The 15,611-nt window shown below is 39.3% G+C and overlaps 2 protein-coding genes and 1 pseudogene across 2 annotated transcripts; 2 read left to right on the forward strand and 1 right to left on the reverse strand.

Moving 5' to 3' along the window:
- Positions 1-1,180: 1,180 nt before the first annotated feature.
- On the reverse strand, positions 1,181-4,014 carry LOC146656764 (homeobox protein Nkx-6.3-like). Its single transcript, XM_085426839.1, has 3 exons — positions 3,252-4,014; positions 2,499-2,668; positions 1,181-2,130 (listed from the first exon to the last, which is right to left on the reverse strand). Exons 1-3 carry the CDS (start codon positions 3,664-3,666, stop codon positions 1,900-1,902), a joined length of 816 nt encoding a protein of 271 aa, XP_085282965.1. The 5' UTR covers positions 3,667-4,014; the 3' UTR covers positions 1,181-1,899.
- A 2,980-nt stretch (positions 4,015-6,994) lies between these two features.
- LOC146656765 (E3 ubiquitin-protein ligase NEURL3-like) lies at positions 6,995-8,916 on the forward strand. Its single transcript, XM_085426840.1, has 4 exons — positions 6,995-7,093; positions 7,782-8,291; positions 8,420-8,563; positions 8,679-8,916. Exons 1-4 carry the CDS (start codon positions 7,036-7,038, stop codon positions 8,840-8,842), a joined length of 876 nt encoding a protein of 291 aa, XP_085282966.1. The 5' UTR covers positions 6,995-7,035; the 3' UTR covers positions 8,843-8,916.
- A 2,421-nt stretch (positions 8,917-11,337) lies between these two features.
- LOC146656766 (E3 ubiquitin-protein ligase NEURL3-like) lies at positions 11,338-13,021 on the forward strand (annotated as a pseudogene).
- The last annotated feature ends 2,590 nt before the right edge of the window (positions 13,022-15,611 follow it).

Below are 15,611 nucleotides of genomic sequence, written 5' to 3' on the forward strand. Positions count from 1 at the left end.
ATATTCTCACTTATATTTGTATATATATACTTTTGTGTTGATCACATTAAAAAAATGTCAGATCATGTCAAATTTAGCCTATCGAAGTAACACAAGCTTTACATTAGTGTCTGCGTGTGTTATTGCATTTAGTTCCTGTAAAAAAACTGTGGTTACTTTGGGTCAGAAGAGCAAAATGACAGCTAAAACTGAGGAAATATTAAACCTGCGCTTCAGACTGAGAATCACAGTCAGGATTCTTTCTTTTTTCACTTTGTGTTGATGCAGCAGTTGGACTCAGATACAGATTTAAGTCCAGAATAAACAACAACAACAACAAAACAAAAAAAACAGATAATATCAGTAACAGCAGAGACCAAAATATGTTTTTCAGAATAAAAGACTTGGAGCCACCTCTGTCACTTTGACACTCAGATAAGAACAATCACATTTTTGACTGTTCGTGTACGTGACTGATGTGAGGCTGAGCATGTAGGAGTTGGGTATTTTGTACTGGCACACTGAGGTGTGAGAGGAGCTGGTCGGACTGGTTAGCAACGCAGCGAACAAGCTCCAATTGAAAAATGAAATTTGGTGGTCAGAGAAGGAATTCTCTCACCCACACATGGAGTCTGAACTTGTGTGCCAGACCAAAACACATCTTTCTTAACACTTGCAAGAACAACTACCTTTTTTTCAGACTTTTCTTTGAAGCAAAATGTGATTGTCTTAGCGGCGTTCCCATGCTTTTGTTCGGACACAGTCATCAGACCTTATATCCTGTCAGCTGGATAAACCACAGCCAGCTTCAAGTCACTGAGCCTAAATGGTGACCAAGCTGCTCTGCTGGTATTGATTTGAAGTTGAAATGGGTTGCAGAGGTCATTGTCTTCAATTAAGCCCCACCACACTAGTAAATCACACTAGAATTGACCTTTGACCTTCTTTAGCTTTTGTGCCTTTGCTTTGGCCCCTTTAACCAGCTACCACATCAGCATAACTCAAGACCCAAATTGTCTACATTTAAGTTTGATTTTTCACATTACAAAAGACAAAAAAAGACATGTCTGATAAATAATTAATTATAATTTAATGTGCACAGTAATGTTTTTTTTATATCATACACCTTGATATTTTTACAGTGTGGTTAAAAAGTAAGTATGAGTACAAAGCAAAGTCAAAGACCTGGATTTGAGCCAACTTCAAGCTAAAATGTAATTAAAGCAAACAAACTGTAGACGATTAAAACACTTTACAGCACGTCAGCACTGTCTGCTTACCTTTTATTGTTCCGGCCACACCCCCACTTTTAAAAAGTCTACCTTTCTAGTTTGTTGGAAACCGTATACGTTAGAATGCGTGTCATATGATCACGCATTCTCTTCTCTGGCCTTTTTGTAACGATCACGGAAAATCTCCTTGTTCTTGGAAATTATACTCAAAAGTAAATTCAGAAAATTCACATTGCCTTTTAATTTTAGCGTCTACTTTAGGGGCGAAGGCTCTGTGATCTTAGTGTTTTATGGTATATAGAGTTTACTAAAGCATTTCGACAGCATTATGCAAGTCACACAAGGATTTAGAAGAGCTTTATTTTGAAATACGCATAACTGAAAACGACCCAGCTGTTCAAAATTGGAGTGCAGGAATAACTTAAGGTTACTTTCTGTGACATAAGTAACTGTGTAACAAGTCAGAGATATCGATTTTTTTACAGTAACTTTTTAAAGACTCTGCGTCAGTTCGACCTTTTAATGTTTTTTGTCGGGCCTTTTCCGATCATGCGAAACAGCTCAGCAGTTAAACGTATTGCAAACTAGTTTGAAATTTATTACAGCATGCATATGTGCTGAGAGAGTTTTATGCCTGTACGTGTGTCTCTGTGTGTGCCTGTGTAGCCTATAGCCTGCAGGAAGTGCATCAGATGTGGTGCGGCCCGAGGCGAAGGACAGAGAAAGCCCTGCGGTGTTTGCGCAGCAGCAATCGGATCTTATCGTCGTCAGAGTCGGGGTCTAGAGGCTTGTTGTACTCCTCGTCCTCCACCTCATTCTCCGAGGCCTCTCCGGCCGGCCCCGAGTGGTTGGTCTGTATGGAGCTGGGCTCAGAGGCGCTCTTCTTCCTCCACTTGGTGCGCCGGTTCTGAAACCAAACCTGAAAACACACAACGCACGGGGGAGTTGTCATCTAACTCCTGTAGACCGGAGCCCTGCAGCTTATCGAGTATTCTTTTAAGCATTGTGTTACGTGAAAAGGTATGGAAAAATAATCTGTGTCCCCATTTCTGCTTGAGGGTGAGTATGTGCTGGTATATGATCTGCAGATTTCTATCGCTGCACTTGAATTTACACACGACATGTATGCTTTTTTTATGTGGCAGCTTTCAAAACAAGTCAACACTACTGGGTATAAAAAACAAATATACCACAAGGAATATATATCAGTGGAACTGTCGAACACACACAAAAATAAAAATCTTATTTACACTCATCTCAAATGTAAGCAGATTCTGGCGACGTTACCTTGACTTGTGATTCAGTCATTCCCAGAGAATAAGCCAGTCTCGCTCTCTCTGGCCCTGCCAAATACTTTGTCTGCTCAAAAGTTTTCTCCAGAGCAAATATCTGATGTCCACTAAATGTCGGCCTGGTGTGTTTTTTCCTGCTGGACATCTCCCCAAGAGGACCACTGCCTGAAAAATAAAATAAAATAAAAACACATTACAGGAAACGGATGTATGACACAGGACTGAATTTCTGCCTGAAATGCCACAGCATTTTGGCTCATTGCTCAGGGAAAAAAATGACCACATATATATTTCCCTCATAGACTGCATGTATTTGTTGTTTATACACTGAACCGAAGTAAAATGTCTCCATTTGTGAATTAAATGAAACATAATTTTTCAATCATCTACATAATTGAATGAAATCTTTTGAATGAATATTTGACATGTTTATTAAATAAATTGTTTTTAAAAGATCTGTTTGTATTTTCCTTTAGTCTGCACAACCTCTAATAAACAACAGATTGTTACATTTTAATAAATGGATTTTCAAGGTTTTAATACAAAAAGAGAGAAAAAGTTTTAGTCATATCAAAAATCTAACCTCGAGTCTGAACTCAATAGATAACAAGTTTATAACAGATCTGATTCTGAAATTTGTGTATTTACTGGATAATGTTTCCATTTTTAAAGTGGAAGATCAGAGTGTGATGACAGTGCTGAGGAGCTGCTGCTGCTGCTGAGCCCGCTCTGCAGTATTTAGACTCACTGTTGGTGCACTGCTGCCTCCCTCCTCTCCACTCACAGCTGCTTTCTGCCCAGCAGTTTACACTGCGACTCTTCATCGGGCACTCAGCGCCGGGTTTGGAGAAGCCGCCCAGTGAGGAATTGTAGTCTCGATTGTAGTACATGGAAGTGCTGGTGACAGAGGGGCTGAACCCCCCCATGCTGGAGTATCCGGGCAGCAGGGTGGCGGTGCCCGAGGAGCCCACCCCGACCATGGAGCGGCTCAGGATGTCACTGATGCCATGAGGCGTCCCTGGCTGCAGCTGGCTGTTCAGGCCCGGGCTGAGCTTGTAGAAGGAGTTGGGCATTGAGTACTGGCACACTGGTGCCTTGATGTCTGAGGGGAACTGGTTGAGGCTGTTGTTAAACAGGAAAGACCCCTGGATGTTTGGATCCATGGGAAGTCTGGTAACTCTTCCTCTAGGTCTTATCAACACATCCAATGAGATCCAAGTAGAAAAAGATATTTGGTGGCCAAAGAACGAGCTCTCTCACCAGCAGATGAGGTCGGAGTTTGGTACCACACCCTCCGTCTCCAGATAGTCAAACAATTAGGAACACGAGCAGCAAAGTCTCTGATCTTTGTCAAAGTTGCCACCACATCCGAAAAATAAACTTCACTCGCACATTTGATTTCTTCTTATCCACAGCTTGGCATGTGATAGCTCCATATCTGAAGTCTCCTGCGAGTCCTCTGGACACGGATTTTAGTGTTCTCCGAAAGACATATGCCTCCCGCTGGCTCCCTCCTCAGAAATCATAAATAAGCAGTATCTGGAAATGGAGTGGCACCTTGATAAAGATAGGCCACATTAGAATGCAGCTTAGGATTGGCCTGGGTCTCGCAGCATTAATGCCATTCTATTGGCTCCTCGGTGAAAGCCAAGCCTTTTATTGGAAGGCAGCAGATTAATAGCGTTTTGAACAGATGGAGTGGGAACAAGTTGATTTTTTGATGGCCTGCCATGTGTGAGTGCAGCTGGAGTGAAGAGGAGGAGTGGAGGAAGGGTTCCCCTGTTTCCTAGTTTGATAGCAGAACAGTCCAGTTTTGTATATAGAAAATGTTAAATGTTTGTTGTATATTATATAATTATAAAATGAAAAACTAAACATAAAGACTTGGTTTACAGATAGACATTCTTAAATCTGTGATGTGTGAGGATTTGGTCTATCATTATTTATTTTCCTCTTTCCTATTCCTATTTATAAATCTATTTACCTCCACCGAGGCATTATCAGAAAGGTGATCAATCTAAGCACCACCCTTAGTCAAATATATACTCACTGGCCACTTCATTAAGTACACCTCTACAACTGCTGGTTAATACAAATATCTAACAGCCAGTTACCAGGCAGCAACTCAGTGAACTGAAGCATGTAGATGCGAGTAAGACAATCTGTTCAAAGCAAGTATTGAAATGGAGAAGAAAGATGATTTACATGAGTTTTGAGGCTTTTGAGGCTGGTTCTGAGGGAGTCTCTTCCTGTTAAAATGCCATTTTCCTTCCCACAGTCACCAAGTGCTTGCTCATAAGTAGGTTGTTTTATTGTTGGGGTTTTCTCTGTATTATCGTGAGGTCTTTATAAAGCACCTAGAGGCAACTGTTTTTGTGATTTGGTGCCATAGAAATGAAACGGGATTGAACTGAATTGCCATTATAAGATTCTGCTGAGACATTTGGTCAGAATTTGGCATGAAAACAAAATGAAACCATGGATCCATCCTGGCTTCTTGTTGTTGGTAGGATATTTTCTTGGTTTTGAACCCCTTAGTGCCAAGTGACATGATTTAAACTCCACAGCCTACCTGAGTGTTGTTATTCACAACATTTGTTCCTTTATAACCACAGTACACACATGTTCTGGTGGGTGTCACAGAGCTCAAATAATCTCAAACTGGTTTCTTGAACATGAAAATGAGTTCACTGTACTCACTTGGCCCCCGTAGTCACCAGATTTCATTTTAATAGAACACCTTTGACATGTGGTGGAACAGGAGCTTTGCATCAAGGATGCACAGAAACGATGTTGCTGCAGATTTGACAGTGTGGGCCAAAATCTCTGAAGAACATTTTTAGCACCTTGTTGAATTAGGACACTGAGAATTAAGGGAGGAAAAAAAATGCAGTAAAGTTGCTCCTGTGGCCCAGCATCTTACAGAGTTTTACTTTAATTTGTCGCACATCTATATCTTTAATCTCTTTAAACAAAATGTGTCTTACACAGAGTTGTCAGGCAAAGGACATTGGTTAAATTAAATGCCATATTCACTGGCAAAATCTCATTTCTTATTTTATTTATCAGTGTAATAATGTGTCATGTAATCCACTCTGTTTTTGCACATTAACAAACTATTGAGGAGGACAGGCAACTGTGTCATTTAACTATGTGTCATAAAAAAAACCCCATCAGATTTTATAATCATGCAAATGAATTGTTGTGATTTATATTAGAGTTATTCTGTGGACTTGTTTCTGGGAAACAGCAGCAGCACAGTGGCTGCTTTGAAAAGAGTTAATGACTCAGGCAGACCTTGGTTTCTGTGTTGCAATAGCTTTAGCACAATTTCCTCACCCATTATCATGTAGGTTAAACATGTCCTGTGGGAGGACTATTTCCGGCCTCATATCTGGACTTTTCTTTTTCGTGTTTCTTGGAATTTCTTTAACTATTTGATTACAGTTTAATAATAAACCTTTATGTAAACTTACAGATATCAGGTTATGACTTTTATTATTTGTATTTTTTTGTTTTTTAAATAAAGTACTCAATGCTTTAAGTGCATGACATATAGAAAGTATTGCATTCTTAACCCAATAGGCGCAAAATACAAGTTGAATGACATAATTAGTGCACACAACACGCTCTTCTCATTTCACAATCAGTTTTACACGTTGGAACACATCGCTGCTTTTACGTACAGTCTATCAGTGACGAAATGTTGGGATTTTCTTGGGAAAAGGGGGAGAGCTGGTAAATTTCCGAACGTCATGATCTCACAGCTGTTACAAGCTATAATTTCGTCCTGTCACGGGACCTGAGCAGCCAATCATAGCGCCTGTAGAGGGCGACACATCCGCTTTAGAGATTAATCACAACCAGCCAGAGATGTGTAATGAAGCGTCACGTGCTTTCATTGCAGGCATGTCTAGATTCTCCTTTAAGTTCACACTCACAGTCATTCCGGAAATAATATGTTTGATATGGTGAAAAATTTCCATGATGGAAATCTTAAAACAAGATAATATAATTGGTATTTAATGTGTTTAATGGGAAGGAGGCTGCACTGCATTTCTGATAGAAACAGCAGTGAGTGCAGCATGTTAAGTGAAGAAAACGATACTGAAAAATCTTTTTGAGACAGTGATACAGGACCAAACACATTCTTATTCGTCATGAACATTGTCTTTTGTCCTAAGCCACAAAATAATTACAGATAATGAAAATGAAACTAGTTGCACGTGAGCAGAATTCACACAAATCATAATGTGTCTGTGTGCTTTTTTGTTTGAACTTTTACTCCAAAGGTCAGTACCTAAAAAGAAATCACGAGACAAACAGTAATCTATGGGGGAAAAAAACCAAAAAACTACCCTGGTCTTTTTTTTTTCGGGGGGGATTTTAGGTGAATTTCCAAAGTATGGCTCCTCCCTCACTCCCGTCCGTCCCACTTCTTTAACTTGTCATGCTGGAATTGTTTCTGTTTCCAAACCACATGTGCTCCAGACCAACACACAGACGCGATCACATCTTCTATTCAGACGCATATGAGAAATATTACTTATCTCTTCAGGATGGTGAAGGAGAGCAACAACACGAACTCCGGTAAGTCCTTATAGAGAATTTGATGCATAAAAAGCAACAAGAAAAAGTTGTAATTGATTTTACTAAATGAAAGAGCAATGCAAATTCAATTTCACATGTTAGTAGCATTTTTTTTCTTTTTGTGTGTAAAAGATATTTTCTAAACTGTTGATTAAGAAATGTTTTATGGCTGTGGCACCACTGCAGATAAGAGAGGGAGAACAGAAAGTTTATATTTTACAGGAAATGGTCTGCTTGTTACTGATGAAGGTATACACAATAACTGTGTGAGTCACACCTGCAAGATAAATCTTTGAAACTGCAGACGAAGCTGACTGCAACTCACCGTTGACAGATAGATGAGGCAACTTGTAGAGTTCGCTTTAAGCTTAAGGTTACTAAGCGTGGATGAAACTTCATGTACTAGTCAAAAGTGAACACTCTTGAACTACTATATTAGTTACGTTAACATGATTTAAAGTATAATTACTAATACATAGATCAAATATTAACAAATAAAATTTCACAAGAATGTTTTGTTAAAGTAAATGATCACACTCACACAGCTTGAATCTGACTAATGATAGATCATAGAACCTGTTAATTAACCATTAAATGCAAGTATATTGTTACAGTAGTGATTTTCATTTACTAAACCATGTTCTGCCTGTAAAATAATTTGTTGTGTTTGTGTTTTTATTCTTTGTAGTTCTCCAGTCAGAGGTGTCACACAGATGCAGTCTGCTCTGTCTCGGTCCTCTGAACTTCCACCGTCAGGCTGTGGGAGAAAAGATCTGCCTGAGTCATGGAGGTCGACTCGCAGAGAAGACTGAGGCCACGTTCAAGAATGGGCTGGTGTTCAGCAGCCGTCCAGTGAGAGTCCAGGAGAGGATTCGTCTGAGAGTGCAGAGGGATTCATTCATCTGGGATGGAGCTCTGCGTGTGGGCTTTACCAACGTGCCACCCTCAGCCAGATCTCTACCTTTGCCCTGCATGGCCATTCCTAACCTCACTGACAAGCCTGGACACTGGGCTGTTCCACTGGATGAATCTGTTTGTGAAGCAGGTTCAGAGCTGGAGTTTTGGGTTTCTCGTGGTGGCAGCATATACGTAGCTGTCAACAACAGGCCGTGTAAGAAGCTAACAGGAGTGAACCTCAGCCAGCCGCTGTGGGCCATGATAGACATCTACGGGCAGACGTGCTCCATTTTGCTCCTAGGCAAGTTCACTAGAACCACAGTTATATTTGCCTTACAGCAGCTTTTCTCGGTGTCCAAAGGCACAGCATGCTCTGACAGTGATAAATGTCTGAATGCCTATTAAAACATTTTTTTCTCTTTGCTGCAGGTTCAGAGAAACATGAGCTGTTTTGCACTAGAAGATCGTGTCCTCCACCTGAATCTCTCACTTCACTTGCTGGTTCAGTTTCTGATGTTTCAGACTTCACTGATGATGACTGCATCTCCTGTCTTGACACAGAAGTCCCAACAGGTAAAAAGAGTTCCTTTAAACATTGCTGATTTCAGTTGCACATTTCACACAGAGTGTGGTCTCATTTCCTGATGTCACATTTTTCTAATTCAGGATCTCTCTCTTCTGCTCACAGATATAACCTGTGCGGTGTGCATGGTGAAAGAGGCCAGAATCACACTGCCGTGTGGCCACCGGTGTTTATGTAGACACTGCAACTCCAGAGTTTTTCAGGAGTTTGGCACCTGCCCGCTGTGTCGACACAAGATCAGAGCTCCATCGGCAGAGGAGCTGGTCTGAGCTCCGAGACAGAAGCCAGAAATCACCAAAGAGAAGTTACAGAGTGACTGTAACAGTGAAAATACTGCACTAAATGCAAAATATGCTGCTATTTCTATATTATTTATAATGATAACTTTGTCTGTACAGCGTACTTTTCTACCTCGATGTAAATCTTAAAGCAGTGTTGCATTTTTGTCTAAAAATTGTAATGTGTTGATGGTAAAAAAGATAAACTCTGTTATGTTTTAAGGGTTAAAAATAACCTCAAAAACAATATTTTTCAATGAAGCGTGTTTTGGAAAAGAAGCATCTGTCTACAGCTCATGTCTCTACAGTCAGGAATGAGCGGACGTGAAAATAAATGTTGGTTTTCAGATAAGAGCAGACTGTGTGGCTGATAATAGAAAAACTACACTCCCAAATCACTGATCAGGTCATGTTGTGGCCACCAAACATAACCATAGCGATCTTAATTTAACACAAACACATTTTTTACCTTTTAATTCACAAACATGTGTTTATATAATTCTTTAAATGTGAAAGTAAATGAACCTAGTTCCATCATTACTTGATTTTTACATATTTCAATATTTATAAAATGTTTCATCAAACTAAAAATAAATAATCAGAGTGAATTATTACATAAAAGTGGTCAAAATAAACTGAAACAGCAAATATTTGTTTGCACTTTGTCCTTGAAGGCTAAAATTAACACAATCAGACATGTTTGTGCTGCCTTTGAGTTTGTGTTCAGTACTTAAAGTTGGTGTTTATGAGTAAAAACTAACAATATTAAATCAATCTGTGAACAGAAAACGTAACAACAGTAAGACCTTTGGTGTGAGCAGAAATGGGCAGTAACGCATTTAAGGTAACGTGCTTTCAAGTAATGAGTAAAGCAAGGGATTACTATTGCAAAAAAAGTAATTAGATTACTGTTACTTTCCTGTAAGCACGCTGCGTTACTAAACCGTGATTTTGTTCGCGGGAGTGTCTCGTGACAATGACGTACGAGCGTGCGACGCCCGTGGCAACAACAGATGTGTGTTGATCAGCAATGGATAATATGAAGTGTGGGAGACAGTACGGCCATCCAGCGTTTAAAGCGTGGACGTACTGACCTTACTTTGAGTTTGATTCCGTAAAAAGTGACAAAAACATTAGCTTCCACTGTACACACTGAACAGGAATGTGAAATTCACAGAGAAACCCCGGCATCCCCCCACTGACATGACCGCTGCAGCACCAGGCAAACCTCCGCCTGCTCCACTCCTGCTAAACAGGTGAAAATAGACTCAAGAGTGACAGGACTTAGTGCCACTGAATCTTTGATTTTATTTATTTATTGCTGTGTTTTACTTGCATCTATTTGAAAGAGTGAATATAAACACAAAAAAATAATTTTATTTTATATGCTGGAATATGCAGAAAGTAGGTTAAAAAAATGTCTCCAAGTCAAAGACTTGCATGTATAATTTTTGCTTAATGCAATATGCATAAAGTTAAAAGATTAAAACTAATAAAACAATTTTTAAAAGAGACTTTTTCACTTGATTCAATTTTATATGATGGATTTTGCAGAATAAATAGAATTGGGATAAAATGTCTATTGCTTTATTAGATATTCAAGTTGTGTATCATGTTTTTAAAAAGTAACTAAGTAATAAAGTAAATAATTACTATTGAAAAAAGTAACCAGTAAAGTAACAGGATTACTTTCAGTAGTCACTAATTAGTAACTAATTACTATTTTCAAGTAACTTGACCAACACTGGTCTTTAGGTTTCCTGATGTCTTCATTTAGCTGATATTGGCGCTCCAACACACCCAACTGTGAACACAAGTTAAAATTTAGATGACCATAAATGTTGGTATGTCCACTGTAACAAAGAGCTCAAAAAAGCCCCAAATTCAGGACTCCGAACTCTTGGAAAAATTCCAAATTCAAAAACTTTAAATCCAGACGATGGTCGTTTCAATCATTTTGTGGATTCAAACCATTCAGGAGGAGCAGAGGATGCCTGAAATCCAAAAAACTGGCAAAAGATCTACAACATGTATAAAATAGAAGAAAAGTTCAAACTTGAATTCAAAAGGGGAATAAAAGAAAATTAGAACGACAGCAGCAATACGTCACTACTGAAAGAACAACACAGGAAATAGGAGAAGCCACAGAGGTGGTACAGATGATTAAATAATTAAAATAATTTTCTCAAACCAAGGTGGAGAATCTGACGAAACTAACAAGGGTGCAAAGAACATTGGAATAAAAAAATAAAAGAGGAAATGACTAATAATCAAATCACCAAATTATGTTATTGTTCACATCAGGTAATTTTCCAAACTTTGGTGCCTCCCTCTGTCCCTCCCCATTCCCTTTACTGGTGATGCTGGGCGTGTGTTCATACTTCACGTACTTCATCATTCAAAGGTAGTTAACACTCATGACTTGATGACTCTCAACCTCATCATCCATCAGGACTCGCATGACAAGATTTATTTGCACCTTCAAGATGGCAAGAGAAAGTAAGAACAAGAACGCTGGTAAGTCTTTACAGAGAATTTTATATCTCAGTTTGATAAAGGAATCATTATCAAGATGATGTTTGGTTGCAAAAATCAACTTACAGCAGCTCATTTCATTCTTTTACAGAAACATAATATAGAAACAAGACAATGCAAAAGTAAACATTGAAAAACAGCAAAGTGCCATAAAGCAAGTGATTAGCAAATGAGTTCAAAGACAGAGTGCTAATAATGAGCTGCACACTGAAGTTTCTTATAAAAAGAAACTAGAAGCTTTGTTTCTTTGGAAATTAAAATCTTTCCAATGATGATAAAACACAGAAAACAAATCAACACAGGCCATCTAGTGGACTGAGACGGCAACACAGACTTCACCAAACAAACACTGCAATCTCCAGCACTGAATTTCTCAGCTTGGATGAAGTCCAGACCAAACAAGCTTCTTTGTGAAACCACAGCAGTTTTCTGTTTACATGTTTATCTATTTCTAGACTATTAAGAGGAAACTTTGGCTTTAAATGTATTATTAAATATGAAGCAATAACTTTGATATGTAGCTTCTTTTAATTAAGTAAATGTGATATGTCACCTACCTGAAAAATGTGCAGTTAAAAAATCTTGAATAAATCTTAGGACACAGACATGGTTTCATATGTTTCCATTTTCTATCTTTGTAGTTCTTCAGTCAGAGGTGTCACACAGATGCAGCTCACGCTGTCTTGGTCCTCTGACCTTCCACAATCAAGCTGTGGGAGAAAAGGTCCGCTTGAGTCATGGAGGTCGACTCGCAGAGAAGACTGAGAACACCTTCAAGAATGGGCTGGTGTTCAGTGGGCTTTACCACTGTGCCACCCTCAAGCAGATCTCTGCCCCTGCCCTGCATGGCCATCCCCAACCTCACTGACAAGCCTGGACACTGGGCTGTGCCTGTAAATGAATCCTACTGCCAAGCAGGTTCAGAGCTGAAGTTTTGGGTTTCTCATGGTGGCAGCATATACGTAGCTGTCAGCAACAGGCGGTATAAGTGGCTGACAGGAGTGGACCTCAGCCAGCCTCTGTGGGCCATGATAGACGTCTACGGCCAGACGCGCTCCATTTTACTCCTAGGCAAGTTCAACTACAGTTATATTTGCCTTACAGCAGGTTTTTCCTGTTCTGTGAAGGCACAGCAATTCCCATGTTCTGACAGCGATAAATGTTGTCTGAATGACTTTTAAAATATTATTTTCTCTGTGCTGCAGGCTCAGAGAAAAAAGATCTATTTTGTACCAAAAGATCCTGTCCTGCACCTGAACCCCTCACCTCACCTGATGCTTACAGCCACTTTGGTTCAGTTTCGGACTTCAGTTGTGATGACTGCATCTCCTGTCTTGACATGAAAATGCCAGGAGGTGAAAACAGTCCCTTCAAAAGTCGCTATCTGATTTCAGTTGCACATTTCACACAGAGTGTGGTCTCATTTCCTGATGTCACATTTTTCTAATTCAGGATCTCTCTCTTCTGCTCACAGATATAACCTGTGTGGTGTGCATGGTGAAGGAGGCCAGAATCACACTGCCGTGTGGCCACCGGTGTTTATGTAAACACTGCAACTCCAGAGTTTTTCAGGAGTTTGGCACCTGCCCGCTGTGTCGACACAAGATCAGAGCTTCATCAGCTCTGATCTTGTGAGTAGTGGTGTGTTTCAAGTCTGGTCTGAGCTCCTAGACAGAAGCCAGAAATCACCAAAGAGAAGTTACAGAGTGACTGTTACAGTGAAAATACTGCACTAAATGCAAAATCTGCTGCTATTTCTATATTATTTATAATGATAACTTTGTCTGTACAGTGCACTTTTCTACCTCGATGCAAATCTTAAAGCAGTGTTGTATTTTTGTATGTCTGAAAATTGTAATGTGTTGATGGTAAAAAACATAAACTCTATTATGTTTTAAGGGTACATGCTGTAACAAAACCCTCAAAAACAATTTTTTTCAGTGAAGTGTGTTTAGGAAAAGAAGCATCTGTCTACAGCTCATATCTCTACAGTCAGGAATGAGCGGAAGTAAAAATAAATGTTGGTTTTCAGATAAGAGCAGACTGTGTGGCTGATTGTAAGAACAGAAATGTGCTACAATGTGTTCATTTCCAAACGTGCATTTGTGTTTGCACGTAGGAAGAATAATGATGCAAATATGCATAAAAAAATTACACTCTCAAATCACTGATCAGGTCATGTTGTTGTCACCAAACATTACCCTTTATCCTTTAACATTTTTACCCTTTAATCCACAAATATACGTTTATATGAAATCCACTTGTCCACTCCGGTGCTATGTGCGCTGGTGTGTTGACCTCCTAACTATAATAAGAACTTTATACAAGACTTTTCTGAATTCTTGGCTGGTGTTCTACCAAAATATGACAGTGTTTTAATCATACGAGATTTTAATATTCATATTTGCTGTTTAGATACCCCACTGACCAATGATTTTTTTAAACCTTATAGACTCCTTTAATCTTGTCCAGTCAGTCAAAGGCCCAACTCACGAACGCGGTCATACCCTGGTTCTCGTACTCTCTTACGGCCTATCAGTCACTGACACTGAAATCTGTAATATACATTTTTCGGACCACATGCCTGTCCTATTTGAGTTTCCCTTTTCAGGTCAGCCTGGTAGATCTGTTGTGCCCAAGCTCCGATCTTGCACGATTAATTCAAATACAGCAGATCGCTTTGCCCATTCCTACAAAAATCTAAATCCGGCATCACCTACTGACAGTACCACTCATTCAACCACTGATAGTCTGCTTTCCTTGTTCAGCTCAGCTTGTCTGGAAATACTGGATTCCATTGCTCCTTGTACCACTAGGTATCTAAAACCTAAAACCCAACCGTGGTTAAATAATGACACCAGGGAATGCAGACGGGCATGTAGAAAAGCGGAAAGAAAATGGAAAAAAAACCATCTCCAAGTGTCGTTTGAGGCACTTAGAGAATCCCTGTCAAGTTGCCAGAAAGTTGTAAGAGCAGCTAAAATAAAATACTTTTCCAAGATCGTGTCCAACAACTGTCATAAACCTCGGATTTAATTTGGTATTATAAACTCAGTTCTTAATCCTCCCACTGCTGATCCTCATATAGCAGTGAACACAAGTTGGAATCTAATGAAATTCTTCATTAATAAAATTGTAGATATTAGATCCCACATTATTCCTCCCATTTCTGACCCAGGTGTTTATACTCCAACCTTGGCTGTTTTTGATCACTTCGAGCCAGTATCCCTTTCATTACTTAATGAAGTTGTCAGAAACTTGAGACCTTCAAAATGTACCCTGGATATCATTCCACCTAGGTTACTGAAAGATGTTTTTTGACACTGCTGGTACATGTCTGCTTTCTATTGTCAATAGCAGTCTTCAGTCTGGGTCTGTTCCCTCTGATTCTAAACATGCTGTGGTGGAACCCATCCTTAAAAAGCAGAATCTGGACTCAACAGTTCTATCAAATTACCGCCCAATCTCTAAATTGTCCTTTTTGTCAAAAGTGCTGGAGAAAATTGTCCCTCCAGACCTTCTTAGAATAACATGACATTGGCATAGCACTGAAACCGCTCTTTTAAAAGTTTCTAATGACCTTTTAACTTTTACCGACTCTGGAGATTCTGCTATTTTAATATTATTAGACCTCAGTGCTGCTTTCGACACAGTAGATCACAGGATTCTTATCTCTCGACTGGAACAATGTGCCGGAATTAAAGGGCTTACTTTGGAATGGTTTAAATCCTACTTATCTAATCGTACTTTCTCTGTTAGATTCAGAGACACATTGTCTCCAAAGAGGACCCTTTTTGTGGGGTCCCCCAGGGCTCTATCCTTGGTCCAATCCTTTTTTCTCCCGTTGGAATCTATTTTTAAAAAACATGGAATTTCTTTTCACTGTTATGCAGATGATTCTCAGATTAACCTTCCACTAAATGAAAATCTGTCAATCCTCTGAAGGGACTGTTTGATTGTCTAGAAGATGTCAAAGCATGGATGCCTCTAAATTTTCTAAATCTAAATGAATAGAAAACTGAGGTCATTGTCTTTGGTCCTTCTGACCATTATGACCTTGGCCCCTGAGAAAATTATAAAAAATCATTTGCAAGAAATTTAGGGGTGATTTTGACAGCAATTTAACATTTGATAAACAGATAAATAATGTAGTCAAAACCAGTTTCTTTCATCTTTGCCTAATTACAAAAGTTAAGCCCTTTCTCTGTTTCAGAGATTTTGAGAA

This window comes from Rhamphochromis longiceps, linkage group LG12, assembly GCF_057381845.1.
Source record: "Rhamphochromis longiceps isolate RC_006_pf linkage group LG12, R_longiceps_female_GT1.1, whole genome shotgun sequence".
Taxonomy (NCBI): Eukaryota; Metazoa; Chordata; class Actinopteri; order Cichliformes; family Cichlidae; genus Rhamphochromis; species Rhamphochromis longiceps.

What these genes read in the sequence shown, in the direction of transcription:
- LOC146656764 (XM_085426839.1), bottom strand. Translation starts at nt 3,666, where the DNA reads ATGGATCCAAACATCCAGGGGTCTTTCCTGTTTAACAACAGCCTCAAC. An exon ending in GAGGCAGCAGTGCACCAACA is followed by an intron (nt 2,669 to 3,251) that starts GTGAGTCTAAAT and finishes TTTATTTTTCAG; the next exon opens with GCAGTGGTCCTCTTGGGGAG. An exon ending in TGACTGAATCACAAGTCAAG is followed by an intron (nt 2,131 to 2,498) that starts GTAACGTCGCCA and finishes GTGTGTTTTCAG; the next exon opens with GTTTGGTTTCAGAACCGGCG.
- LOC146656765 (XM_085426840.1), top strand. Translation starts at nt 7,036, where the DNA reads ATGAGAAATATTACTTATCTCTTCAGGATGGTGAAGGAGAGCAACAAC. An exon ending in GAGCAACAACACGAACTCCG is followed by an intron (nt 7,094 to 7,781) that starts GTAAGTCCTTAT and finishes TATTCTTTGTAG; the next exon opens with TTCTCCAGTCAGAGGTGTCA. An exon ending in TGACACAGAAGTCCCAACAG is followed by an intron (nt 8,564 to 8,678) that starts GTAAAAAGAGTT and finishes TTCTGCTCACAG; the next exon opens with ATATAACCTGTGCGGTGTGC.